Below are 27,421 nucleotides of genomic sequence, written 5' to 3'. Positions count from 1 at the left end.
GGTCAATACTAAGGGTTAAACTACAGTAAATCAGTAGTGAACTGTGAGCACTACTGCTGGGCCTTTACCTTGGCAATCACCGCCAAGAAAATACGTCTGCACTAACATAAAACCTCAAAAACAATAGTATGTTGAATTGAAAGCACTCACCAGCTGTAATCCTCTAATTAACGATGACGAGGATGTCAACAACTCTTTGGCTTTTGTATGCTTTCAGGCTTTGCATTGGGTATTTTCCCGGCATTGACATCATGTACATATAAATGTCAGGATACGTGATTTGCGGCCACATATCAATGTTCGTAGACCACTTGTTGTTTGGTAGCTTGTATGGATTCATGTCGAGTCCAATTGTCTTTAATTTCATGTTATATTCCACATTTTTCCCAGTCTCGCTGTAGTTACTGTTATGCTCCGCCATGTTGAGCCGGTTTGTTTTTGCCACTCAGTCTGATTTAGAGGGGCGCGGCCCAGGGGGGAAGTGATGTATGTGCATTCCCTCTATACAGTACATGCTGTACATGAGCAAACATCATCAAATAATTAATACAGTTGCACATTCAGATAAAAAATAGAAAATGGACAGGATATTTCCTGTTTACTAAGAATGACTCTAGTAATGTTGTGGAGTAGGTGCTATTTAGTGCTTTTGTAATGTAGTTGTAAACATCTTCAATCAATCCTCCATTGTGAAAAAATAAAACTTAAAAATGCAATGATGAGCAACACATAGAAAATAAAAAAAATCTTGTTAAATGTTTTGGCCACTGTGGTCCAGTAGCCGCGTTGCAGTCCAGTATGAGGCAGAGACAGTTTCTTCTCCACCTTCTTCAGCTCATCTGACAGCCTCTCCAACGTATGGTACTCATCAGTCAGTTTGCTGCTCTCATCCTGAAAGAGTCATTCAGCAGAGTCGACCGTGTTTCACACTAAAAAACACAAGTTATTGAGTTGATGACAAAGAATGTGTGTTTCAGTTCCAACCTCTTGGTTCAACAGCCCAGATGGAGATTCACCAGTAGACACATTGTAGATGCATGTATTGTTAGTTTTCCCTGAAAGAAGACAGAAGGCTTCATCAGGGACCCATTGTAGACATAGGTAAGCTTTACATATGAGAAGTCTTTAACCTGAAGCAGTTTGTAGATGTAGTTCCCTTTCAAATAATACATGCAGGTTGTAACACTTCATGCTTAGGGTTAGGTTTCAAATAGAAGAGTGCACATTAAAAGGTTATAAAGTTCATATTGTTTCAAAAATGTAGAGTGTGTGTTTGTGAATAAGATCAGTCTCACCTCTGTCAAAAATATTAATGTTGTTCTTGCCATCCTCAATCAAGCATCCTGTGGCATCTGTTTCATTCTCCTGATGTGAGTCTTTCTTCATCAGATACATCACCACAATGGTTTCCAGAAGGCTAATTAGCATCAGTGCAAAGTTTCCAATGCAGTACATTGCTGCAAGTGACATCAAAATGAAAAATAATTAAATGCTTGTATGCACTGTCCGTAGATTTCTCTCTCTCTCTTTTTTTTTTCATTTTCCCACTATATTTATTGAACATTTTCAATGAACACGACAGAAATATCAATTCGTAGCAGTCAATCCACAATCAAGAGTGACATATCTGACTGTCAACACCCATCCCTTCCCACCCACCCAACCCACAGGCCAAAAAAAAAAAAAAAAAAGAAAGAAAGAAAAACATAGAAGAAAATCGAAAACAGAAACTATAAATAATGATAAAGGAACTCAAATCATAAAATGGTAAATGGACTGAACTTATATAGTGCATTTTCTACACCTTCATGGTGCCCGAAGCGCTTTACAATTCCTCACATTCACCCATTCACACACACACTCATACACCAGCGGGCGACTGTTGCCATGCAAGGTGCTGCCTGGCCCTACTGGGAGCAATTTAGGGTTCAGTGTCTTGCCCAAGGACACTTCGACAGCCAGGATTCGAACCGCCAACCCTTTGGTCATTGGATGACTCACTCTACCAACTGAGCCACAGCCGCCCCTAAAAAAAGTAAAGAATTAGTATAGTACACAGAAATAAGAGAAGAAAGGAAAAGACTACACATAGTTTCTCATTCCCTCTTTTCCTCTCCTTTCCTCTCTTTCTCAATGATGCTTAATCATCTATATTCTGAGGAAAATTTAAAGAATTGAAATACCGTAAAAATGGATCCCAAGATACCAATGGATCTCTCTCTCTCTTTAATCAGGATCCCCATTAGTTACTGCTGTAGTAACAAGTATTCTTTCTGGGATTCACACAAAAGACAAATATGAAAAGATATCACGCCATAGACAACCTATATCACCAGAGGAGAAGACGCGTAAGAATTATGTTCACAATCTTGGCATTATATCAGCATACACTTGATAAGAACTTTGTGTTCATTTGATTACTATAATCATTAATACAGTAATATCATCTTAAGTTATTTTCTTCTGAATAACGGTTCTTCTGTTTAACATCACAATCACCAGTGTAAACTCATTTTTCCAAATACCACAAAGACAATATGGACTCCACCGTAGACCCTCACCACTATGCCTACAGGGTAAATTGCTCCACAGCCAATGCCACTGCCTCTGTTATTCACCAGGGGCCTCATGTATAAAGACTTGCGTGGATTTCATACTGAAACCTAGCGTACACCCAAATCCAGGAAAGTCCGAACGCACAAAAAAATCCAGATCTATAAAACTGTGCGTACGCCCGAATTCAAGTACATTTCCTTTATACATCCCAATCAGCGAGGAATTGAGTGCATATGTTGAAGTACCTGACTCCTCCCTCTCCACGCCCACATTTAAATATGCAAATCAGCATAAACGGGGTCTGCAGGTGGAATTCCCTCTGGGATTCCCCTGTCTGCAGGATCAGACGATGACGTCAAGGTGGACGCGAAGCGGAGGCCGAAACAGGCGGAAGGAAAAAAGAGACGAACTGAGACTGTTTGAGCAGAAAGTTGACGATTTTGTGGGTGACACTTTTCTCACAGGGCTGACATGGATCACCCCCAAGGTAAATATATATTTAGTATTAGTGTAAGTCACACATGAGTTCATTCTACGGGTCATACAACAGTCTGATAACAGCCAAACAAGATAAAGGTTCATGTGTGATCATGACAGGAAATCAAAGAGGAAATCAAAGACTTTGACTCATGTTTAATCACTCAAATTATTATTTTCCAACAATGAGGCAGAAGACGGTCAGACGCAGTATCATCCTCCTGTCACAGAGGCTTCCTGTTGACTCCCCGGCGTTAGCCGGTCCTCCGGTCTGCCACAGTCCACTGCTGATGCCCGTCTGACCAATGTCCAGAACAATGGCATGGGTCCGTGCTGACCCGAGTCACAACAGGACATCGTGAGGACAATCGGCAGAGTCAATGAGCGACTGGACCGACTAATAAATGTTCTCACAGACATGAACACTACATTAAATGCATTTATCAACAAATGAATTTTGTGTCCTTGTCTCTTTATGTGGTTGTTGCTTAATGTCCTCCCAGGCAGGGTTGGCATTGATGGATACAGGGTCTAATTGGTTCTGGTTCTGGTGGTGGATGTGCTGCTCTGACAGTAGGATGACGTACCAGTGTGTTTGTTGTTCATCTGTGTATCTCTGATGTGCCCATCAATCGGAGGAATGACCTTTGTTACATTATTAACAGTTTCTCAGTGTCACCTCTAAGTGTCGCCAAAGGTTCCAAAGCACTAGAAACGTGTGTACGCCAGCCATGGAGTTGGCGTGAAGGACCGCACATTTCCACGATCATTTCAGTCTTTATACATCTGAACGTCAGTGTGGAAAAGGGTGTACGCCAGGTTTTTGTGCGTATGCACGCTTTATACATGAGGCCCCAGGCCCTCACTCACCTGGGGCCTCATGTATAAAGACTTGCGTGGATTTCCTACTTAAACCAGGCGTACACTCAAATCCAGGAAAGTCCATACGCACAAAAAAATCCAGATGTATAAAACTGTGCGTACGCCCGAATTCAAGTACACTTCCTTCATACATCCCAATCAGCGAGGAATTGAGCGCATATGTTGGAGTACCTGACTCCTCCCTCTCCACGCCCACATTTAAATATGCAAATCAGCATAAACGGGGTCTGCAGGTGGGATTCCCTCTGGGATTCCCCTGTCTGCAGGATCAGATGATGATGTCAAGGTGGACGCGAAGCGGAGGCCAAAACAGGCGGAAGAAGAAAAGAGACGAACTGAGACTGTTTGAGGAAAGAGTCGCCAATATTGTGACACTTTTCTTACAGGGCTGATGCGGATCACCCCCAAGATAAATATATATTTAGTATTTGTGTAAGTCACACATTAGTTCATTCTACAGGTCATACAACTGTGTGATCACAGCCAAATTAGATAATGGTTCATGCGTAATCATGTCAGGAAATCAAAGAGGAAATCAATGACTTTGACTCCTGTTTAATCACTGAAATTATTATTTTCCAACAATGAGACAGAAGACGGTCAGACGCAGTATCAACCTCCTGTCACAGAGGCTTCTGTTGACTCTCCAGTGTTAGCCGGTCCTCCAGTCCAACAGTCCGCTGCTAATGCCCGTCCGACCAGCATGGGTCTGTGCTGACCCGGGTCACATTAGGACATCATGAGGACAATCGGCGGAGTCAATGAGCGACTGGACCAACTAATAAATGTTCTCACAGACATGAACACTATATTTATCAATCAATGAATTTTGTGTCCTTGTCTCTTTATATGGTTGTTGCTTAATGTCCTCCTGGGCATTGATGGGTCCAGGGTTGGTCTGGTTGGTTCTGGTTCTGGTGGTGGATTAGCCGCTCTGACAGTAGGATGACGTGTCGGTGTGTTCATTGTTCTTCTGTGTATCTCAGATGTGCACATCAATCAGAGGAATGACCTTTTTCACATTATTAACAGTTTCCCAGTGTCACCTCTAAGTGTTGCCAAAGGTTCGAAAGCACTAGAAACGTGCGTACGCCAGCTATGGAGTTGGTGTGAAGGACCGCACATTTCCACGGTCATTTCACTCTTTATACATCTGAACGTGAGCGTGGAAAAGGGCATACGCCAGGTTTTTGTGCGTACGCACACTTTATACATGAGGCCCCTGGAGAACAAAGGCTCTTATGTCAGGAGGATGTTCTTAGGTTTCTCCTCGGCCTTCAGTAGAATGATTCCGCAGACCATCATCAACAAACTGCTCACACTGGGTCTGAACCCCACCATGTGCAACTGGGTGCTGGATTTTCTCACGAACAGACCCCAGTCAGTCAGAATCCATAACCTCACATCAGTAGTGTGTACAGACATTTAGAGGGGCAGGTCCTCAGCCAACGAAAAAGGGCACCCCTCTCCCGAGTCCGACAATCCTGATCTGCAGCATTTTCATAAATATTGGTCCGCGATAACTTGCCATCACTGTTTACTCAGTATTACACATACGTTAGCATTCTACAAAACAATGTACTGCTACTGCAATGGCCTTACACTTTTCACACCAAATAACTAGAAAAAAAAACAAAACAAAAAACATTCTACTTGTAAAGTACAATGAGCACAGGCCTTAAGAGTCCAGGAACAAAAAAAAAAATGACTAGAGGAGGATTATGAACCACCCAACCATGTAAAAATCTACAAAGCCAAAACTGAGTCACATAATCATGACACTCACTAATTTACTGAACAACCTCTATCAATCTGAACAAACCAATATCATATAACCAATCTAGGACTGCACACTTGACACAACTGTGCATAAGGACTGACATTTGGCTTGATCCAGGACAGAAGAGAGCTGCTACTCTGGGCTTTTGAGTGAAAAAAGTAAATTCTGTAATGAAAATGTTTACATCTATGAATTGTACTTGAACATAACATGAACAAATATGAACAATCTGAAAATTTGTTAGTAAAATAAGTGCAATGTTAACAATATTACACCTCAGTTTATCATTTATACAAGTGAATCACAACTTAGAGATCACAGTGGATCTACAAATACACAAAACATTAATCAACAGGGAGAAAATTATTAAAATTCCACATACTTCTCTTAAGACATTTCAGATATTCACATTTTTTGTAAAAAGCTTGTCTGTAAATGTAAACATTTGTGTGTAATTTTACTTTTTATACACTAAAACAAATAGATAAATTTACAGTTGTCATTATTTATAGGTTATTATGATAGTATTTTACTGGTCTGATCCACTTTAGACTGAAATGACCTAAAATGATTTTAACATCCTTGATTATTAATATCTTCAGTGTAATTTTTGCATTTCACAAATTCATCCCAGGGGCCGGATTGAGCCCTTTGGTGGGCCGGATTTGGCCCCCGGGCCACATGTTGGACACCTGTGCTGTAGACATACAGATTTTTTTTTTCATGCTTGTGTAACTTTTCATAATGACAAACAACGACTTTGACAATAATTTAATAATCTGAAACTTCACATCCCAATAATTTCCAAAAAAGGGGATTTGATTTAACTTTCATATTATGTGTACTACTCCAATCAATGCGAATGTAACATGAAGCCTAGCGTCTGGGTGCTCACCTCTGATCTGCTCCTCTGGTCCACTCCCCAGAAACTACAAACTACACTGCCTCTGTTCAGCCTGACACCACAACAACACGCACTTTTAGACACAGTTTGGATTAATAGGCTATTATATATTTGTGACTCTGGAAATATACTGAGTACTCACAACTTTTAACGCAAATAAGTAGCAGAGGATTTTCGTCGACCTGCTGGTTCGCCCCTCCATCTCTCCTCACATTATCAAATGCACTGAATTAGTATCACCGGGCCGTGGGCTATGACCTCTCCACTAGTGACAGCTAATCACCCGACACACGCTAGTATTGGGCTACTGGCTACACTAACCAGCCAAACTTGTGGGGACCGGGACAAAGATTTGCTTAAACAGTTGTAAATCAAAGGCACCACTAGTTAGTCAAACACAAGCAGAGTAGGAGAGAGAGGCAGTGAGAGGAGGCGGACTCAGGGAAGGACAGGAGGCACTGGGAATTATTTGGATTTAACTTAATATTAAAATATGGTTATAATGTCATGTCGATGCGGACTCTATTGTCTTCTATGAATGAGGGAAAAAATAAATAATTACATTAAAAAAAAAAAAAAAAAAACGACCGCCAGAGGGGCAGGTCTTGAGGAACACTTCAGGTTTACCTGTGCACGTCCCTGCCTCACATCCTCCACAATCACTCACCCCCCTTCACTGGGGGTGTGGCTATTGAAGTGGTTTCTGACTTCAGATATCTGGGAGTACACATCAACACTTGCCTCACCTGGATACTTCCTGTCTGGTAAAGAACTAATACCTCTTCCTGCGGCAGGCTGGACTGAACAGGCCTGTCCTGACAGCCTTCAACTGGGGTGTGGTGGAAAGCATCCTCACCTCCTGCAGTACTGTGTGATATGGCAGCTGTTCAGCTGCAGACAGAAAGGCTCTACTGAGAGTAGTAAGTCTGCACAAAGGACAATTGGCGGCAGCCTGCCCACAGACATTTACAGCAGCAGGAGCAGGAAAGGATTTCACGCATCATGAACGACCCCACCCAACCTACACACAGCCTGTTCGTCCACCTCCCATCAGGCAGGAGACTCCACAGCATCAGACCCAGAATCACCAGGCTCAGAAACAACAGCTACTTGGACACAATAAGACTGTTCAACTCAAACCACAACTGTACAATAACCCACTCAGGTGCTGTTAATTATATGCAAATACAATAACATTACAACATTCAGCTATGCAATCTACTTACTACAATATAAAATGCATTTACTACAATACAACTTGCAATAATCTGTTTACATTTCAATCATTTCTTCTCCTCTGTTTATTTATTATTATCTGGACTATGCTCCATTGTTTTCCATTTTAAATGTGTGTTTTTCTATTTTTTTTTTAAGGTGTGTTTTTCCATTTCAAATGTGTGTGTTTTTAAATGTTCACTTCACTGTCAATCCTATGGATTGTAATTTCATTCATCATACTACATGTTGAATGACAATAAAGGATCTGGAATCTTAACAAAGAGGAATAGTGCAAATTTAACTCTGGAAAAGCTTGGACAGATTTTGAGACCTTTCAGAGAATAAAATTTAGAAAATACAAAAGATACATGATTTACAAATGTTTGTAGTGTCAAATTGCTGCCAATTGTATAGTAATTGAATGCTGAAAATAAGTCTGTCTTAAACCATTCTGTATCTAACATGAGTGTGACTGAAGTGATTTTGTCAGATTTTTTCCAGTATCAGAACAGTTTGGTTCAGATAACACCAGAGGTAAAGAGAGAACTGATTTGGTGCAAAAGACCTAAAATTGGACCAGTTCAACCAACCCATCTGCATTTGCTCCATCAAAGAACCAGCACCAGGCTAGGTGTTGGTGGAAAAGGGGCTTCAGAGTCCTTCTTTTGTACTGAAGCACTAGACCACATTGCTGGACAGTAATCATAGGCAGAAGATGTGGGATAATTTTTTTTTTTTTTAAAGGATTGTATAATGCTTATCTCTGTTAAGTTTTTTTTTTTTTTTTTTTAATGAGGCCAGGTCTGTTCTTCACCTATAAGCGGGATCCGGTCTGATGAGGCTGGCAGGATTTCATTGAGAATAAGCTGCAATACTGTGACAGCGAGCAGCACAGTGACTTTAAAGGTGAGTTTCTCCCCCGAGCCATGTGAGATCATGAAGGAGGCCAAGTCCAAACACAAGAAGAACAAAACAGGCAGCAAGAAGTTAACGATGTAGAGCAGAGGTCTCCTCTTCATGTTAATCTGTAGAGGGATACTTCATGGTAGTCATTTTTTTTTTTTTACATTTCTCAGACAAGCAACTGAAACAAATACAGTATGCAATACACAACACTATAAAAAGTGAGAGATTTAACTTCAGATTTTTGCTTTTGCAATAATTCTTACGAGTGTTTGTTACATCAAAATTACAGTATATGTACGAGAAGAATTTGTTTTTGCTTGATTCCTGTTTTTAGGCTGGTTAAAAATAAATGATGATTTAAATACTTAAAACTACCCCAAATGTGTATTTAGATTCAGCAATAAGATAATGATGTGCTCATGTTTACAGTCAACAATACATACAGTGTAAATGATCACATCTTGGTTTTCTGGGAGGCTGGCGTTCTTGGTTGTAACTGTCATATTTATGAACAACCACTCATACTGTGTCCGCATCAAATCCCGAGACCACTCTGTGGCCTCTGAAGAGTTGTCACTGGCATGAAGTCTTATGTCTTTGTCTGAGTGGAAGAAACAGTGAATGATTTAATGTATTGGAGGTTGAAGTCATATATTTCTTAATAGGAAGCAGTTGGTATGCCAAACTCCTATTTACTCCTTCTCCTACTTCTACTTTCACTCAGTGGGTTATGTGCAAGGCTTCCACACATCATACTGGGGTTTTAACGCCCATGTTAAATTTTAAATATAGTGTGTAGCTTTCCAGTTAGATAAGGCTTTGACAACAAATCTGCTAATGTACACCAGCTGATCAGCACAAGACAGATCTTCTCCATCTACATGGCAAATTTTCCAAGTACACATTTATCTGGTGGCCACAGAAACATCAAAATGTGGCAATGAATTAACACTGGTGGCTTCATAAGAAACTATAATCTTTTCCAGAACCTAAGCAAGTACCTTTGCTGTCAACACCTGACAAAATGGTGAAACTATATGTCACTTCTGTTACAGCCCTACGCACAACCCTGAGTTCTAAAATCTGCATGTAACCGATTCCACAGTACCACTATGTATTTAACAAAAATTAATCCAAACTAGAGAAGCAGTGTGAAAAACTGAGAACACCCTGTGATTCAGTAGCTTGTAGAACTACCCGTAGCAGCAACAAACATGTAGTAATAATTTTCTGTTTGACTTTATCAGTACAGTCTCTCACATAGTTGATTAAACAAAGTTGCTTCAGTTCTTTGTGGTTTGCAGGTGTTTGTTTATGCACAGAATTTCAATGGGGTTGAGGTCTGGACTTTGAGTGAAAACCCTGATTATTTTCTTTTTCAGCCATTTTGTTTTTTTGGTGGATGTGCTTGTATCATTGTCCTGTTTCATTTTGCCTGCTGTCAGACAGATGGCCTTCCATTTGACAGATGGCCTTCCATTTGACTCTGAAATACTCTGGGCTTCAGAGGACTTCATGGATGATTCAGTAACTACAAGGTACCTAGGGCTTGCGTTCACAAAACAATTCACTACTTTTCACATACTGCCTCTCATTTGTGGCTTCATTTTTGTAAAATAAATAATGGTTCAGTTTAATCTGTTGTGTTCTGTTCTACATTTTGTACTCCACTACAAGTGTTAAAGTACATAAATATTATTATCATTTTAATCAGTTGTGTATCTAAAGTATGGGGAAGTTGCAGTGTTCAGAAAAATGGTCATTATATGTTTGTTGTGTCACTGTCCTGTGCATGTATCTCAACCTTTCAAAAGCTAAGAAAAACAGGTCTGTTTACAGCTTTATGATAGTGTATTTTCCAGTTAGTCCAAGAGGATTTTAAAGACTTTATTTAACTAAATACAAGAAATAAATAACACTTCAGTTCAATGGTATTTATACAGGCCAGTATCACAAATCAAATATTTGTCTCAAAAGGCTTTGCAATCCTTCATCCTTCACTTTATCAGACAAATTCAGTACTTTCAGAGAGCCATGCATTTCACTAGAGCAGAAGGAAATGAAAACTTGTAATCTCAAAGGTCAGTGAAGTGAAACATACAATATTTGTCTCTGACGTATAGTGAAGTCGATAAAAATATCTCACATTTTCCCTCATCTTAGTCTATTAGAAAAAGATTAGCAGTAACTCACCAGTGTGTATAGCCGACTTGAACGTAAGGTTGCAGCTCTGTGTGTCAAAGGGAAATTTGTGAACGCGCATTCGGCAGGTGCTGACCAACACATGGTTATTCTGAACTTCAACAGTGCCATTTGAATCGATGAAGAGGTAAGGACTTGGTGGTGCTTTGTCCTTCTCTGTCCTAAATGACAACACACAATGTGGACATGTTTTTATATATATATATATATATATATATATATATATATATATATACACACACACACACATACATACATACATACATATATATATACACACACACACACACACACACACACATATATATATATATATATATATATATATATATATATATATATATATATATATACATATATATATATATATATATACAGTACAGGCCAAAAGTTTGGACACACCTTCTCATTCTTCGCATTTTCTTTATTTTCATGACTATTTACATTGTAGATTCTCACTGAAGGCATCAAAACTATGAATGAACACATGTGGAATTATGTACTTAACAAAAAAGTGTGAAATAACTGAAAACATCTCTTATATTCTAGTTTCTTCAAAGTAGCCACCCTCTGCTCTGATGACTGCCTTGCACACCCTTGGCATTCTCTTGATGAGCATCAAGAGGTAGTCACCTGAAATGGTTTTCACTTCATAGCTGTGCCTTGTCAGGGTTACTTAGTGGAATTTCTTGCCTTATTGATGGGGTTGGGACCATCAGTTGTGTTGTGCAGAAGTCAGGTTTATACACAGCTGACAGCCCTATTGGACAACTGTTAGAATGCATATTATGGCGAGAACCAATCAGCTAAGTAAAGACAAACGAGTGGCCATCATTACTTTAAGAAATGAAGGTCAGTCAGTCTAGAAAATTTCAAAAACTTTGAATGTGTCCCCAAGTGCAGTCGCAAAAACCATCAAGCGCTCCAACGAAACTGGCTCACATGAGGACCGCCCCAGGAAAGGAAGACCAAGAGTCACCTCTGATGCTGAAGATAAGTTCATCTGAGTCACCAGCCTCAGAAATCGCAAATTAACAGCAGCTCAGATTAGAGACCAGATGAATACCACACAGAGCTCTAGCAGCAGACACATCTCTACAACAACTGTTAAGAGGAGACTGCGTGAATCAGGCCTTCATGGTCAAATAGCTGCTAGGAAACCACTGCTCAGGAGAGGCAACAAACAGAAGAGATTTATTTGGGCCAAGAAACCCAAGGAATGGACATTAGACCAGTGGAAATCTGTGCTTTGGTCTGATGAGTCCAAATTTGAGATCTTTGGATCCAACCGCCGTGTCTTTGTGCGACGCAGAAAAGGTGAACGGATGGATGCTACATGCCTGGTTCCCACCGTGAAGCATGGAGGGGGAGGTGTGATGGTGTGGGGGTGTTTTGCTGGTGACGCTGTTGGGGATTTATTCAAGATTGAAGGCAACTTGAATCAGCATGGCTACCACAGCATCCTGCAGTGACATGCCATTCCATCTGGTTTGCGTTTAGTTGGACCATCATTTATGTTTCAACAGGACAATGACCCCAAACACACCTCCAGGCTGTGTGAGGGATATTTGACCAAGAAGGAGAGTGATGGAGTGATGCGCCAGATGACCTGGCCTCCACAGTCACCGGACCTGAAGCCAATCGAGATGGTTTGGGGTGAGCTGGACCGCAGAGTGAAGGCAAAAGGGCCAACAAGTGCTAAGCATCTCTGGGAACTTCTTCAAGACTGTTAGGAAACCATTTCAGGTGACTACCTCTTGAAGCTCATCAAGAGAATGCCAAGAGTGTGCAAAACAGTCATCAGAGCTAAGGGTGGCTACTTTGAAGAAACTAGAATATAAGATATGTTTTCAGTTATTTCACACTTTTTTGTTAAGTACATAATTCCACATGTGTTCATTCATAGTTTTGATGCCTTCAGTGAGAATCTACAATGTAAATAGTCCTGAAAATAAAGAAAATGCAAAGAATGAGAAGGTGTGTCCAAACTTTTGGCCTGTACTGTATGTGTATATATATATATATATATATATATATATATATATATATATATATATATATATATATATATATATATATATATATACAGGGTGGGGAAGCAAAATTTACAATATTTTGAGGCAGGGATTGAAAGACAGTGTATGACCAATTAGTTTACTGAAAGTCGTGAGAATTTATTTGCCAAAAGAAAATTTACATAATAGAAAATGTTTTTATTCTATGTGTCCTCCTTCTTTCACAATAACTGCCTTCACACGCTTCCTGAAACTTGTGCAAGTGTTCCTCAAATATTCGGGTGACAACTTCTCCCATTCTTCTTTAATAGTATCTTCCAGACTTTCTCGTAATAGTTTTGCTCATAGTCATTCTCTTCTTTACATTATAAACAGTCTTTATGGACACTCCAACTATTTTTGAAATCTCCTTTGGTGTGACGAGTGCATTCAGCAAATCACACACTCTTTGACGTTTGCTTTCCTGATTACTCATATGGGCAAAAGTTTCTGAAAAGGTATGGATAATAGTGTTAGGTATGATTATGACATCAGTATATGTTTGGTTTCAAAACAACTGACCTAGTGCCTGCTGAGAAAAAACAACTAAATGTTCATTGTAAATTTTGCTTCCCTATATATATAGATATAGATATATATATATATATATATATGTGTGTGTGTGTGTGTATAGAGGCACTAACATCTCTTCGATGGCGACATCAGGTTTCCATAAAATGTTAGTAGGAATAGATATTTTTTTTATTCCACAGAAGTCATCTGGATTCCAGGAAATGTATTCATTCTGCCATGCCTGTAGAAGTAAACAAAGGGTAAAATCAGAGTGATAAACAGTGAATGATAATGAAAGTGACTGCCTGACAGACCTCACCATGACAGTCCAAACATAAGGGATGAATTTCTGTTCTTTCTCAACCTGTGAGCAAAAACATAAGTGTGAAAAGGGAGTGCATTCTACCACCCCCACCCCGGACCTCCAAAATTGAGTTCTCTGAACTACTATCAAGCATATAAGCACAAACAACAGTTAGAGCTTCTAAAAGCCATTATTACACCTTATTATGAGAATGCTGTACCGCAGACTGACATCTAACTTGCCAGGAATATATGGGGTTTATACTAAACCATAGTTTAGTATATTCCTTACCACATCTAAAATAGCGTACAGTCGCACTTCCAAGGAAACCCATGTGGGCTGTTTGTAGTCTTTAACAGGTCGAGTCATCAAGTACAGCTCACTAGTTTTATTTAGGTCCAGATGGTTTAATACTTCTCGATAACTGCATATCTTCTCTGACACCCCACCTGCAATGACAATGTCAAGACATTCACACCAATTGAAGTGAACAATTTATTGGCCTTTCAACACTGAATCACATCCATATTATTTCCTGAATACATCATCTGAAATTTAAAAGAGCTGCTTCAACAACATTACTTTCTGTAGTTGGGTAACATCATCTACAGTTTGTGCTCCATGATTTTATCATCTAACAAATATCTGTTGTAGCATCCTGTAATTGTGGTCAGTGAAAGCCATTAGAGATGGGTGTAGTCAGTGAAAGCCATTACACGATAGGCACATAAAATGAATGTAGAGCATTTTGTCATCAGTCCATTAATGACTTTTCATTTTTACAGTTATTTGAGCTCCATCTCCATCAAAAGCATATTCTATAAAATGATGCAAATGGGGAACAACTTCCAGTATACGTTGTTGTATTCAGACAATCTAGTATCTCTCTTCCATTGTTATTCTGACAGTGATTTGAAGGACAAATGTTATTTTGTAGGTAAATGTATCATCAGTGATTGCCAGAAGTAAATTTAGCTATGTCTATTATGTCTAATGCATGACTGTTATAATAGAAATTTGTCCATTAAAAACAAGAGCAAATTATATTTCAAGCTTTGTGTCTGGTGAATAAACAGATGACTATCTAATGCATCCTTACAGAAGCGTATTGCATTCATACAAAAAAATTAATTTGGCTCTGTTTTTCCGAATTGACGAGATAATTATCTTGTAATTACAAGAAAAAGTAAGTTTTAAAAAAAATCGGCTCTGTTTTTCTGAATAAACAAGATAATTATCTCATTAATTCAGAAAAACAGAGCAGAATTTTAATTTTTTTTCAGAAAACAGAATCTCGTTAATTTGGAAAAACAGAGCCAATTTTTATAAACTTATTTTATACTGTTTTATGAAAAACTAAAAATTTGGCTCTGATTTTCTCAGTCGATGGGCCAGTAGTGCCTGATCCAGGCTGGAGCTCCTTCTACCTGTGCTGCTAACCCTTTTGGAGGAGCGTGAAGTTGGTTCCGTTCTCGTAACCAGTTCTGTTTACAGACCCAGTCCCATTTAAGGATCATGGAACTAGTTTCGTTTACAGAACTCAGAACCAAGCTGTGCTCCGACCTCCAAGCCCCACTTAGCGCCCTCAAAGCCCCGGCTCCTGTGGGGCTTGGAGGGGCTCTAAACTGCAGTGAACCGGGAGACCAAGCCACTCCTCCACGGATCTAGTTCTGAGAAATGCTCTCCATCAGGTCCAACAAATAAATCAATACAAATTTGCACTCTTTTGCTGTTTATATTTTCTTGTCTTCTGTTCACTACTCTATTTACTCTATAGTCTATAATATTAACAGCAAAAGTTTGCAATTGAGCATCACATGCACAGCCGAATCTTGTATTTACAAACACCAGATATGTCAAATAAGATGGGATGTGTGTAAAATAATATCTTATTTTTAACCAAATAAGAATCGCTTCCACTTACACAAATTTCCTCCAAAATTCTTAGCCTTAATTTTTTTTTTTTTTTTTTGAGCTTCAACACTCATTGGTATTTGATCAAGTTAATCTGACAAGTAAAACATTACCAAATCATAGATTTCTTTCCTGGATACATGACAAGGAACACTAACCCACAGTGACAGTGAGTAAATGTAATTCCAGTACAATGCATTTCTTTAACATGAGGAGGGTAGTTTTCAAGTTATTAATTAAAGTTGGCTGGGTTTTTTTTTTTGTCTGTAGCACAAAACAAACAATTTGCTTATTCTATAGCTACAAGTCAATCTTTGTCTATCTTAATTAAACTCTATAAGATAAATTTTAAACAGTTAATTTCTTGTGGCGACACACAATACTTTGTGGGGCGAACAGGAACATGGAAATGGCAGAATGCTAGAAAATAAGGTTTCCCCTAGGTTTTAAGAGGGCTCCAGAGTTGTCTGGATGCTGATGAGGAATTTACATTGTACATATCTCAAAAAATAAATATAATTTCACATCATTTCTGCGTATGCAAAATTTGAAAAGCCAGAGCAAATGAAAAATAAATACCATCCAAAAAGGTCCAAAGCAAGACTTGGTAAATAAATCTACCAGGGACCTCCTAAAAAGATCATATCTGGGAAGAGTGAGCCTTAAAAATAGAAGGAAAACCAATAAGTTTGAGCTTAAAAATAAAAGTAAAGATAAAAATTCTCGACACACTTTACAAAGTAAATGGTCACTTGTGAAAGATGTTTTCAACTGCCATCCAAATTTCTGACATGCATGCATCAGGTTGAAAAGCATCACTACTTACCAGTAAGGAAGAACACAAAGATGAAACTGATAAACATCCTGAGTTTAATGCCTGTCAACCTGTCAACCCCAAAGTCTTGTGTGTGAAATGTAACGGTGAAATAAAACACTGCTTTATGATGAAAAAGGGCTGAGTGAACTCGGTGACGAACCTGATTCCTTTTTTTTTTTTTTTGTTTAGTCTCATTAGTTTAATAGACAGCTGGAGATAATGGTTACTCCCAAAGTGGCCATCATGGAGGACATTCAGGGGAGGAACAAGAAGAGGGAGGCTGGTAGAAACAAATGGGCAAAAAAAAACACTGTTTAGTGGCAGAGGAAAAGAAAGATGTTGCTCATGAATCCCACAAACAAGACAAAAATTAAATTCAAAAGAATCAGTGTTATCTTCAGATCTGAACTGTTGAACAGTATTTTTCGGAGACTGACAATATGGTCAATTCACAATAACAAACTTAATTTAACTTACTTTCATCACTGTATGCCTTGTAATCTATGTGTGTGATCCCTAACTGTGTTCGAGCAACTGTACCCACAATAGAAGCTGTGATTACAGCCCGAGCTGAGCCCATCTCTTCAAACCGTTCCTAAAGCAATATGCTGACGGCACGACAATGCTGCTCACATTGGTCAAATGAACTGGACTTTGGAGGTCCTGTGGCCAAGCACAATTTAGCACTAGGTATGGGTTAATGACCTATACCTGGTGTTAACTCCTTAGTGGTTGATAGGCATTTAGTAAGTGTAGCTGGTGATTGCCTAGTAGCTGTTAAGTTTACGGGGCAATTCAAACATTTCAACCATAGTGTGTTATTGGAGGACATAACAAGACTTTATTACTTTTGTGAAATTAAAAAAAAAAAATTATTGTCATGTAGAAAATCAAGGTCAATGAAGTTACTGTATTTGGTTCCTTGCCCATAAGTGGCAAAGGATATAAAAAACACAATAAAACACATGTAATGTGAACATTAGAACATTAGACCAACATTAAGTGCTAAACCAAATGTCTGTAAACATCCGCATTATCCCTTTTAACATCATTACTTTCAATAGTACCATTACTTCATGGTTAGCGTCAACTATTATCAACTGTAATCAGTTTGATAATATTAGGGAGTATAAACATTTTTAAAGAAAAGTGTGTATATATGTGTGTGTGTATGCGTGCGTGCGTGCATGTGGGGGTGGGGGGGTGCGTGCATCTGTATCTGTGTGTGTGTGTGTTTTTAGCTGATGACTTCCAGTAAATTTTGTGGAACTGAATGGATAAAATGAATAGATCAAATATGAGACAAATTCTTAAAAATGTGATATTATCAAACTGTAATGGTTAATAATGCTAATAACTAGCCCACAGTTAGCTAGGTATAGTCAGTTAACTTTGAATACACTCTCAATAATGTTATATCCTCTTGCACTAAATATATAAGATTATACATGGTATATGCAAGAATTTCAACAAAATTAACAGTTCACCAAAGAAAACTGATCACATTGCCTTTCAACATGTGTGCTAGAAAGGAAACAAGGAAGTTCGGACAACTGAAGAAAGTCAATGTCACACCATTGCCATCTAGTGGTCAATTATGAGAAATAAAAAAATTCTTAACAGTAGAAATTTTTTTTTTTACTAACTTCAAGAGTGAGTTCCATGTCATACATATCATACATATTTCACATCATGTTTTTGTTTGTAAAAATTGTGTGCTTCCTCTTCATTCTGAGATAGCTTGAAAGGCTAAGGAGCAGCAGACAGGACCAGAGATCATGGGGGGGGGGGGGGGGGGGGGGTTAACAGAGTTATATCTAATAAATGGTTGATAAATGCATTTAATGTAGTGTTAATGTCTGTGAGAACTTTCATAAGTCGATCCAGGCACTCACTGATGCTGCCGATTGCCCTCACATTGTCCTCTTGTGACTCAGATGAGCACAGACCCGGTTGGATGGGCATCAGCAGCTGGCTGTTGGACCAGAGGATCACCTGACACCGGGGAAGCAGGAAGCCTCCGTGGGTCTGTGAAAAGAGGCTGAGAATGCCTCTCACCATCTTCTGCCTCATTGTCTGTTGGAAAATAATGAGTGATTAAACATGAGTCAAAGTCTTTGATTTCCTTTTTGATATTCTGGCATGATTACGCATGGACCTTTATCTTGTTTGGCTGTGATCAGACTATTGTATGACCCATACAATGAACAAATGTGTGGGTTACACAAATACAAAATATATATTTGCCTTGGGGGTCATTTGTCACCCACATGTGCCCCCCCCCCCCCCCCCCCCACCTCAGTGAGAGCAGTTTCACTCACAATAGTGGTGACTCTCTTCTCAAATGGACTGAGTTCATCCTCTTCTCTCATTTCTTGTTTGTTTGTGTCTATTAGCAAGATAACTCAAAAAGCTACGGAATGATTTTGATGAAATTTTCAGGAAATTTTGACACTGACTCAAGGAACAAATGATTACATTTTGGTGGTGATGGGGGGCGGCGGCTGATCTGCCTTGGGGGAGGTCTGCGCTCTGAATGCTTTTCTAGTTTGATCATGCAGAGAGGGATATCCCAGAGGGAATCCCACCTGCAGGCCCCATTTATACTGATGTGCATATTTACATGTGGGCGTGGAGAGGGAGGAGTATGGTACTCCAACATATGTGGACAACATATACGCTCAGTATTATTTATCTGGGGCCTCATGTACAAAGACTCACATGGATTTCATACTGAAATGTACCATATGCTCAAATCCAGAAAACTCTGTACGGCCAAAAAAATCCAGATGAACAAAACTGAGCATACGCCAGAATCCAAGCACATTGCTTTTGTACATCCCAATCAGCATGGAATTGACCGCATATGTTGGAGTACCAGACTCCTCCCTCTTCATGCCCACATTTAAATATGTAAATCAGTATAAACAGGGCCTGCAGGTGGGATTCCCTCTGGGATTCCCCTCTCGGCATGATCAGATGATGTCAAAGTGGACATGAAGCGGAGCACAAAACAGACAGAAGGAGAGGACGAACTCAGCCCGTTTGAGCAGAGAGTCATTGCTATTGTGGGTGACACTGCTCTCACAGGGGTGGGGGGGGGGCATGTGGGTGACAAATCACCCCCAAGGTAAGTATAGAATTTCTATTCATGTAACTCAACCATTTGTTCATTTAATGGGTTGTAGCGCCCTCTAGGTGGTTTAATCTAATACTGGAGTGTGCTCCCGAGTTCTTTAAATTAATTAACTTCTAATATCCTATGGTTAATCAATGCGCTGATATGCGTAACTAACTATTCCTAGTATTCTAATGTTAATAGTAAAATTACATCTTATAGCACACAATAATGAAACAATAGATATAAGTTTCACTGTTTACTGAAACAGAAAAAAGTTAAAAATAAATAAAATAAAATAAAATACAATAAGGGAAATTAAAATTATAATTGACACTTAAATGTCACTGTTCAGTTATTTTGAATGAACAATGCACTCACATCAAACTATTCAGTTCCTGCTACATCCGACGTACTGCGGTAAGTGTCTTACATCATTTCCTGTTTCCTGTAGAGTGTTTGCTGCAGCTGTTGTGCCGAATTCTACTCCCTGCCGAAAACTGCATTGTGCAGCAGCTGCCTGCCGAAAACAACACCCCCTTCCTAAGTCAGCCATAAAGAGGACAATGTGCACCAAATTCACTCTGCAACACCAGAATAGCTCCAAATCTGAGCTGTTAAGGTAATTTCACTCCTTTAGCTTCGCAAGCTAATTCTGATGGGGGATGAAGTTTTTGGCAGTACCCGGTGCCAAATTCTGCTCCCTGCCGAAAACTGCATCCCCAGCCATGGAAGATATAGTTTTCATTAGTATCTATTTAAATTGTCATATATTTTGTGTGTTGTGTGTCTAAGATTTAACTTTTGAAAGTTTTATATACCTTACAGTTGGTATATTCTTTAATATTAAACAGACAAAAAACATAGCTGCAATACTGTCCTCTTCATGGCTGACATAGGAAGGGGGAGCAGTTTTCGGCAGAGAGTAGAATTTGGCACAACAGCGGCAACTTCGTAGTTTTAGTAGAATCGACAAGTGGATAGAGACAACAGGTCAGCCGCATGCTGATTGGCTGACCAATCCATGTGACTATACACTTCCAAGATAGATTTCCTCCGAATAAGAAGTTTGACCAACAAAATCGGAGATTGTTTAAAAACACAAGAAAAGTACCAAAGAAAAATCAGAGGGTGTTTCCACAACTGGATTGATTGGAGCCGTTGTTCCAGAACAAGTCTTTGGCTCGGTTCCATTGTTTATATGCAAAAGTAGTAATTGCACTCCGTTCCGGTACTAAACAACCGAGCTGAGATTGCTTTGGAGAGGTGGTCTCAGCACGGCTGCAATCGCTCTGCAGAGGAGTTCGTTTACAGTGTGAACATGTGCCCAGTGATAGAAATAGACAACTGCAGTTTTCTCTCCCACTCTGTGTCACCTGTATGTTAGCTGTGTGATCGGGTGTGCATGCAGGTCCAATAGTAGATACCTAATAATGCTCTGTGGTAACAGAGCATGGACGTTAGACTATGGATGTGCATTTTAATATTCATGTCCATGTGGACTACCATGCATCACATCCAAGGGAGTAGGTTTGATTCTGACATTGGTTGGGACACAAAAGTGCTCCAAGGCAGCACTCCTGAAAGCTGATGTTTTTTTGCATTTGCGATCATAATTTCACATCATGTAGAGCTGATCAAACAAGCAAACAATCATGGTCAGTTGGTTCTAGCCATTTTGGCACCCTAGGGGAGATATGAATTTGCCCCCCCCCCCTTAAAAAACACACACGCACGCACGCATGCACGCACACACACACACACACACGCACAAATATGGGGAGGGGGCACAAAGAGGAGATACATGAAGCATGAGAGGAGGTGCACAAAGCAGCCAGCAGTAAACCACATCGAAACATATATAAAACAACCAACTAGCAGTAAACCATATAGAAACATAAATAAATCAGATAGAAACATTTATAAACCAGCCAACCAGCAGTAAACCATATAGAAACATATATAAACCACATAGAACAGTGGATCCCAATTTTTTGGCTTGTGACCCCATCACAAATTTCTAGCAACCCTAGACATTCAAAACGAGTCATATTTTTTTGCTAAAATTAATTGTTTTTGATCATGTAATAGTTTGCTATACTATGTTGCAAATAAACGTTAATTTTAGACAACATTTAGGCCATATAATGTATATTATTATGGACGGAGGCAGAAAAACCAGGTGTAGATTACTGCACAAAGTGAGACTTTTATTTTCCTTGGTCAGGATATGTACAGTCAGTCCATCTTGGATTTACAAGGCTGACAATTAATACTGAACAAACAATAACTCAAACTATGAATTATGAAAGAACTGCTGCATCTGAAAATAACCACAATGAACATTTGAAAGATAAACAGAACCACAGTGCTTTAGTTTCAGCTTCACAGTTTGTCATGTCTTTTGTTTATTGTCATTGTCTCTGTCAACTCACTATCTATTTTTTATTAGTAAGTTTTTATTTTTATCAATTACTAAAAATTTCAGGCGACCCCACTTGAATTCCAGGTGACCCCACCTGGGGTCCTGACCCCAAGGTTGAAAAACACTAACATAGAAACATTTATAAACCAGCCAACCAGCAGTAAACCAGATAGAAATATATATAAACCACATAGAAACATTTATAAACCAGCCAAATAGCAGTAAAACATATAAAAACATGAAGAAACCACATAGAAACATATAGAAACCAAATACAAACATATGTAAACCAGCCAACCAGCAGTGAACCAGATGTAAACATATATAAACTAGTTCAGCAGCAGTAAACCAGATAGAAACATAACCCAGTGCAGCAGTAAACAGACATCTTAGCATATATCTCATGTCTTAATCATCTAGAGTTCCATTATTAGCCAACTTTGCTTCATTTCTGTTCAGCTAGCTGTTGCTAGTAACATAAAATGTTTTTTAACATTATAAAATGTTACATATCTCTATAATTGGATTACTTTTCTGCCCCCTCTTCTCTCCTCTTCTAAACTGTGCAGCTAAGGCCTTGGAAGGCCTTTTCATGATAATAAACTCTCCAACCTTTACCTGGATGCTAGCTCAACACCTGTCTGACTGTCATTCAGCTCCACTCTGTCTCTGTCTCACACACACACACACACACACACACACACACACACACACACACACACACCCACACACACAGTGAGCACCGGTCTGGGAGAGCTCACCTGAAAAATTACAGGTGGGGGGGTTATTGTTCTGTTTTTTTTTTCTTCTCATTTCTTTATTTTTAAGACAATTAATAAGAAATTATCATGTTATCAGTTATCAGCCTATGCCAGAAACCGGCCCTGCACACATGGACACACATACGCACGCATGCATGCAGGCAAACAGACACATGCACAAATGTAAATGTAAATGACACCTCTGATATTCACATCCATCTAGCTGACATGACCCAGGAAGAACAAATGAAGACATGTTGACAACTTACGTTAAGTGGTTGGAGATACGAACAGCCTCCTGTCCGATCCAACTTTTTTTTTTTCCTGTCCGGTCCAACGAGTGGGTAACTAGCTTTTACAAGTAGATGGAGTAACAGCGGGGACGGCCAATCACATGTACGATAGCAAAACTGCAGAGCCAACTGGAGAGTGATACTTAAGTTAGAGGCGGGACTTCTAGCAGAGACTGACTATTAACCCTTTGTGTGCCATAATCATTGACAAAACACTACAGACAGCGGTTGTATTGGTAGGAACAAAACAGTAGTGGCTGGATATTGGTAGGGACATGTCCCTAGCGTCCCTATGTAATTCTACGCCCCTGATCACATCAGGTCAGAACCACAACTTCTACACATGAGAAACTGATTGGGGGCAAAAAAAAAACAGTTTATCCCGGTTGAGTTGAGAAAATTAAGAAACCAAGCACATAAACAACAAGCTAAATTTAGCTGGAGCATTAGTTTCAATCAAAAGAGTCCGTGGGGACAGTTTTCTTTAGTTTCACTGTCTGACTCAACTGTACCACGTACACATATAAACAGTATGGAAGCGTTTAGTCACGTGGATCAGTCAACCAATCAGCACGCGGCTGACCTGTCATCTCTATCCGCTTGTGTAGAATCGCTGCTCATACCTGGTGCCGTCCTAGATTGCCAGTGCGTTAGAAAGTTGGCAGTTATCAGAGAATTAATCAGATAGCGAAGGTTATCTAATTCCACACAAACAGTAACCTCTTTCGATTCATTTAGTCAGTTTAGTCCCAGTAGATAACCTACAGTGGCTTATCAGCTAATATGACTTCTCCTTCCTGTTCTCCTCATTCTCCTTCCCTTCTGTCTTGCTCCATGTGTCAGATGCTTAGTTTTACACGCTCACAAGACTTGATTCAGGTGTGGCAGTTGCAGCGTTTGTTAACCGGCCAGAGTTTATTTTGTTTGGAGCACGCCTGTGTGCCCGGGTGCTCCGGTTCAGTTTGCGCCATGGGTTTGGGATGTCTGGCTCAGGGTAAGTCGCTCGTTGCTCCGCCTTATAATTTGGGCCCTAGGCCGAAGCTGACCCAAATTACGCTTCACTTCAGATCCTGAGCTGCAGCGGGGACAGCCACTGATCCCTTCTCCAGCAGGTAAGCTCCAAAATGGTTTTCTTTCAGTAGATTAGTCTATTCTTAATTATTGTTTTAAGACTCATGTCTCCGGCAGGTACGAGAATTCCAGGTTGCGGTCCATGACCAGGCTGCTCCCAGACAGGACCCGTTGTTTTGTCCAGCTTTGTCCCACCTGGTCCAGTGTATCTGCCTGCAAAGTAGTCCAGCGTCACTGCTCGGTAACACTGAAGACGCCCTGTCGAGAGCCACCTGGGGAACCCTGGTGAGTTCAGGTGCACTCGAACAAAATCCGCTGAATACTCTTCACCTATACCAATGGGAAAATTGGACTATTAACACTGGTTTTGCTTCTTTTGAGTAGATCGGATTCCTCATTTGGTGAGTTTGGTTAAGGTTTGCATGCTTTATTTTTGCATTATTGCTTGCTGTATTTTTGCTGTGATTATTTTATTATTTGCTCTGCATGTAATCCATATTTGCTGTGCATGGCTTATGTTTTTGATTTGCATGTTGCCATTTATTTTGCATGTTTTGCCATGTTTTGCATTCTGTTTTGCTTGAATTGAAGCATGAATTGCATTCCTTTTCCTCTCACCATTCCGGAAATGATCTCCTGTTTTAATGTTGATTAATGTTTGTTATTTATTTTACCTGCAGGCCTATAGTATTTTAACAAATTGTGAAGACTAAAATAAACTTCAATTTTGTAATTTTGTTTAATTTGGTTTCACGTCTTGTTTCATGTCAACACCAGGCGCGGTCTTGTTTTCAATTGGTTTGGTCCTGGAGCCATCCCTCCAAGTGGCGTTGTCAAATTAGTGCCATCTTAACTTTAAGTCAAACACTAAAATCTACCCTCATGTCACACTAATCTGACCAGTGATGACATGTTTAGCCGCATGTCTTCACTCTATCGCTGGCTGTCTAGGTGGTGTCTTGCAAATGACACACAGTTTGTGGATAATTGGCGGACATTTTGGGGAAAACCCGTTCTTATTAGAGGAGACATCATCAAGAGCATCCGACTTGGAATGGCGCTGCTCTCCTTAGTGAAAACTTGGTCAGGTTTATTACCGACCCAAAACCCTGACCCAGAGTTGAGACTGGGATGCAGAGTTGCAGTCTTAAACACTTCTCTGTGCTCCCAGGACAGGTGCCCACTGTAAACCACATAGAGACTGTGTCTGTCCCCCGAACTTGTAAAGTTAAAGTAAATAGAAAACCAGCTGCACAGCAAAATCTAATAAAAATGAACACCAATACTACCACAGTTCCTAAGCACAAGAAAGTAAAATGTGGCCTCCTTAATATTAGATCTTTATCTTCCAAAGCTTTATTAATTGATGATATCATATTAGATCATCATATAGATTTAGTCTGTCTGACAGAAACCTGGCTTTGTGAGGAGGAGTGTGTGTCCTTAAATGAAGCTACTCCTCCTACTCACCGTAATAATCAGATTCCTCGAGGCTCAGGCTGAGGAGGAGGAGTTGCAGCATTTTTAATTCATGTCTACAAATAAATCCCAAACTTAAGACTAACTTTAACTTATTTGAAAGTCTTTGTTTTAGCCTATCCAACTCAATCCATAAACCGCTCCAGCCTATACTATTTACTATAGTGTATTGTCCTCCTTGTCCATACACTGAATTTTTATCAGAGTTCGCCGAGTTCCTAGCCAGTCTAGTCCTTAAAACAGATAGTCATTGTTGTTGGAGATTTCAGTGTTCATGTGGACGATGATAGCAACAGTCTCTATTAGATTGGTGATGGTTGGAAGGACTGTATTGATTGATTGGTTCGGATGACAGCTATCACTGCAGGTAGTCGTGTAAGGACTGGATTGATATTGATGACTGGCTAGTTGGTTTTGATCCACACACAAAGGTCACTCCAGGATGTTATTTTAAGGATCAGTGTCCTCTTGAATATTTATTTGCCAAATATGGTATCTACATAAATAGACAAACACACAAAACATACATTAATTCTGCAAAGTTGCTTCACAGCACACAACATAATGTACATACAAACAACATAAAGTTATCATTAGCTATTCAAGCAAAAGAAGGTGAAATATAAACTCTGTGCAAATGAATATGAATGAGTAGATGACACAAAGTAATGATGAGTCAGGGCGCCAGATCTTAAACATTGCCGTCAATGGCTGTAGGAAGCCTGAAACAATCCACTAAGTGGCTACATGTGACATGTGTAGCTAACTAGTCACTGAAGCTCAACCATGCGGCCACCTAAAGGCACCAACTAACAGACACAAAGAATATAACATCCCTAACATAATCTGAACAGTGGCAAAGTCACGGAGCAGTCCACCACGGTTAACAACCACTCATAAACTCACTTAACATGAGCAACGGGCACTCACAATTTACCAGTGCTATTATTCAGCTTCACTAGCTCAGCAACATGAACATGAATAGAACGTAGCAAAAGCTAACCTTCTAAACACAATAATACTGATGCTAACTACGAACATCACACAACAGAGAGAAACCACATACACGCAGCACCACAAATGAACAAGAAAGATGTCAACAGGGAGAACCAGTAGCAAACTTACATTCATTGGACGCATGATGGCAAACACATGAAACATAGAAAGTGTCCGTGAGGCACATTGAGTGTTAGTTCCGCCCAGCTTCGGGAATGAGCTCCGACTGACTGGTGGGCGGGTCCAATAGTGTGAGCAAATGCCAGCTCGAATGACAGATAGGTACAGGTTGATGATCGACTGGCTGATACCGGTGGGATAATTCAGAGGAAAGGTGATGACATTAGTTGGTCAAGAGCGGTCCCTACAGGCTAATGAAAAGGATGCACAAAAAACACAAACACTGCCCATAGGGTTGCTGTACAGTCATTTGCCAACTTCTGAACAGTCTCAGTAATGCATTTATGCCGTTATTATTATTATATACACCCACTCATCACTTTAATCACACCCTTGACTTAGTCCTGATTTATGGTGTGGAACTTGAGGACTTAGTAGTCTTTCCACTAAATCCTCTCCTCTCTGACCACTGCTTAATAACCTTTGAATTTATGTTACTCAGTGACTCCCTCCCTGCGAAAAATGTTTATACTAGACGTTTATCAAACCATGCTTATATCTAAATTTAAGGAGAAAGGAGCTCTCAATCTAATACCGCATCTAAATTACACAGCGGATTCTTCCACCAATT

At 39.7% G+C, this 27,421-nt stretch overlaps 1 protein-coding gene across 3 annotated transcripts; it reads right to left on the bottom strand.

Annotated features, from left to right (window-relative positions):
* Positions 1-391: 391 nt before the first annotated feature.
* Positions 392-26,878, bottom strand: LOC115410686 (5-hydroxytryptamine receptor 3A-like). Of its 3 annotated transcripts, XM_030122447.1 has the most exons (11): positions 26,800-26,878; positions 18,423-18,603; positions 14,088-14,245; positions 13,812-13,856; positions 13,624-13,733; positions 10,917-11,086; positions 9,167-9,324; positions 8,632-8,842; positions 1,296-1,457; positions 985-1,055; positions 392-891 (listed from the first exon to the last, which is right to left on the bottom strand). In XM_030122447.1, exons 1-11 carry the CDS (start codon positions 26,833-26,835, stop codon positions 673-675), a joined length of 1,521 nt encoding a protein of 506 aa, XP_029978307.1. In that variant the 5' UTR covers positions 26,836-26,878; the 3' UTR covers positions 392-672. The 3 variants fall into 3 exon arrangements, with proteins under 3 accessions (XP_029978307.1, XP_029978306.1, XP_029978308.1); XM_030122446.1 differs by having other exon boundaries at positions 13,624-13,856; XM_030122448.1 differs by lacking the exons at positions 18,423-18,603; positions 26,800-26,878 and adding an exon at positions 16,688-16,815 and having other exon boundaries at positions 13,624-13,856.
* Between the last annotated feature and the right edge of the window lie 543 nt (positions 26,879-27,421).

This window comes from Sphaeramia orbicularis, chromosome 19 (assembly GCF_902148855.1).
Source record: "Sphaeramia orbicularis chromosome 19, fSphaOr1.1, whole genome shotgun sequence".
Lineage (NCBI taxonomy): Eukaryota > Metazoa > Chordata > Actinopteri > Kurtiformes > Apogonidae > Sphaeramia > Sphaeramia orbicularis.
The sequence above is the reverse complement of the archived record's forward strand: the minus strand, read 5'-3'. Positions and strand labels throughout refer to the sequence as shown.

What these genes read in the sequence shown, in the direction of transcription:
- LOC115410686 (XM_030122446.1), bottom strand. Translation starts at nt 26,835, where the DNA reads ATGTTTCATGTGTTTGCCATCATGCGTCCAATGAAT. An exon ending in GAGGGCAATCGGCAGCATCA is followed by an intron (nt 14,246 to 18,422) that starts GTGAGTGCCTGG and finishes TTGTCATTGCAG; the next exon opens with GTGGGGTGTCAGAGAAGATA. An exon ending in AAGATGTGATCATTTACACT is followed by an intron (nt 8,843 to 9,166) that starts GTATGTATTGTT and finishes ATCCCTCTACAG; the next exon opens with ATTAACATGAAGAGGAGACC.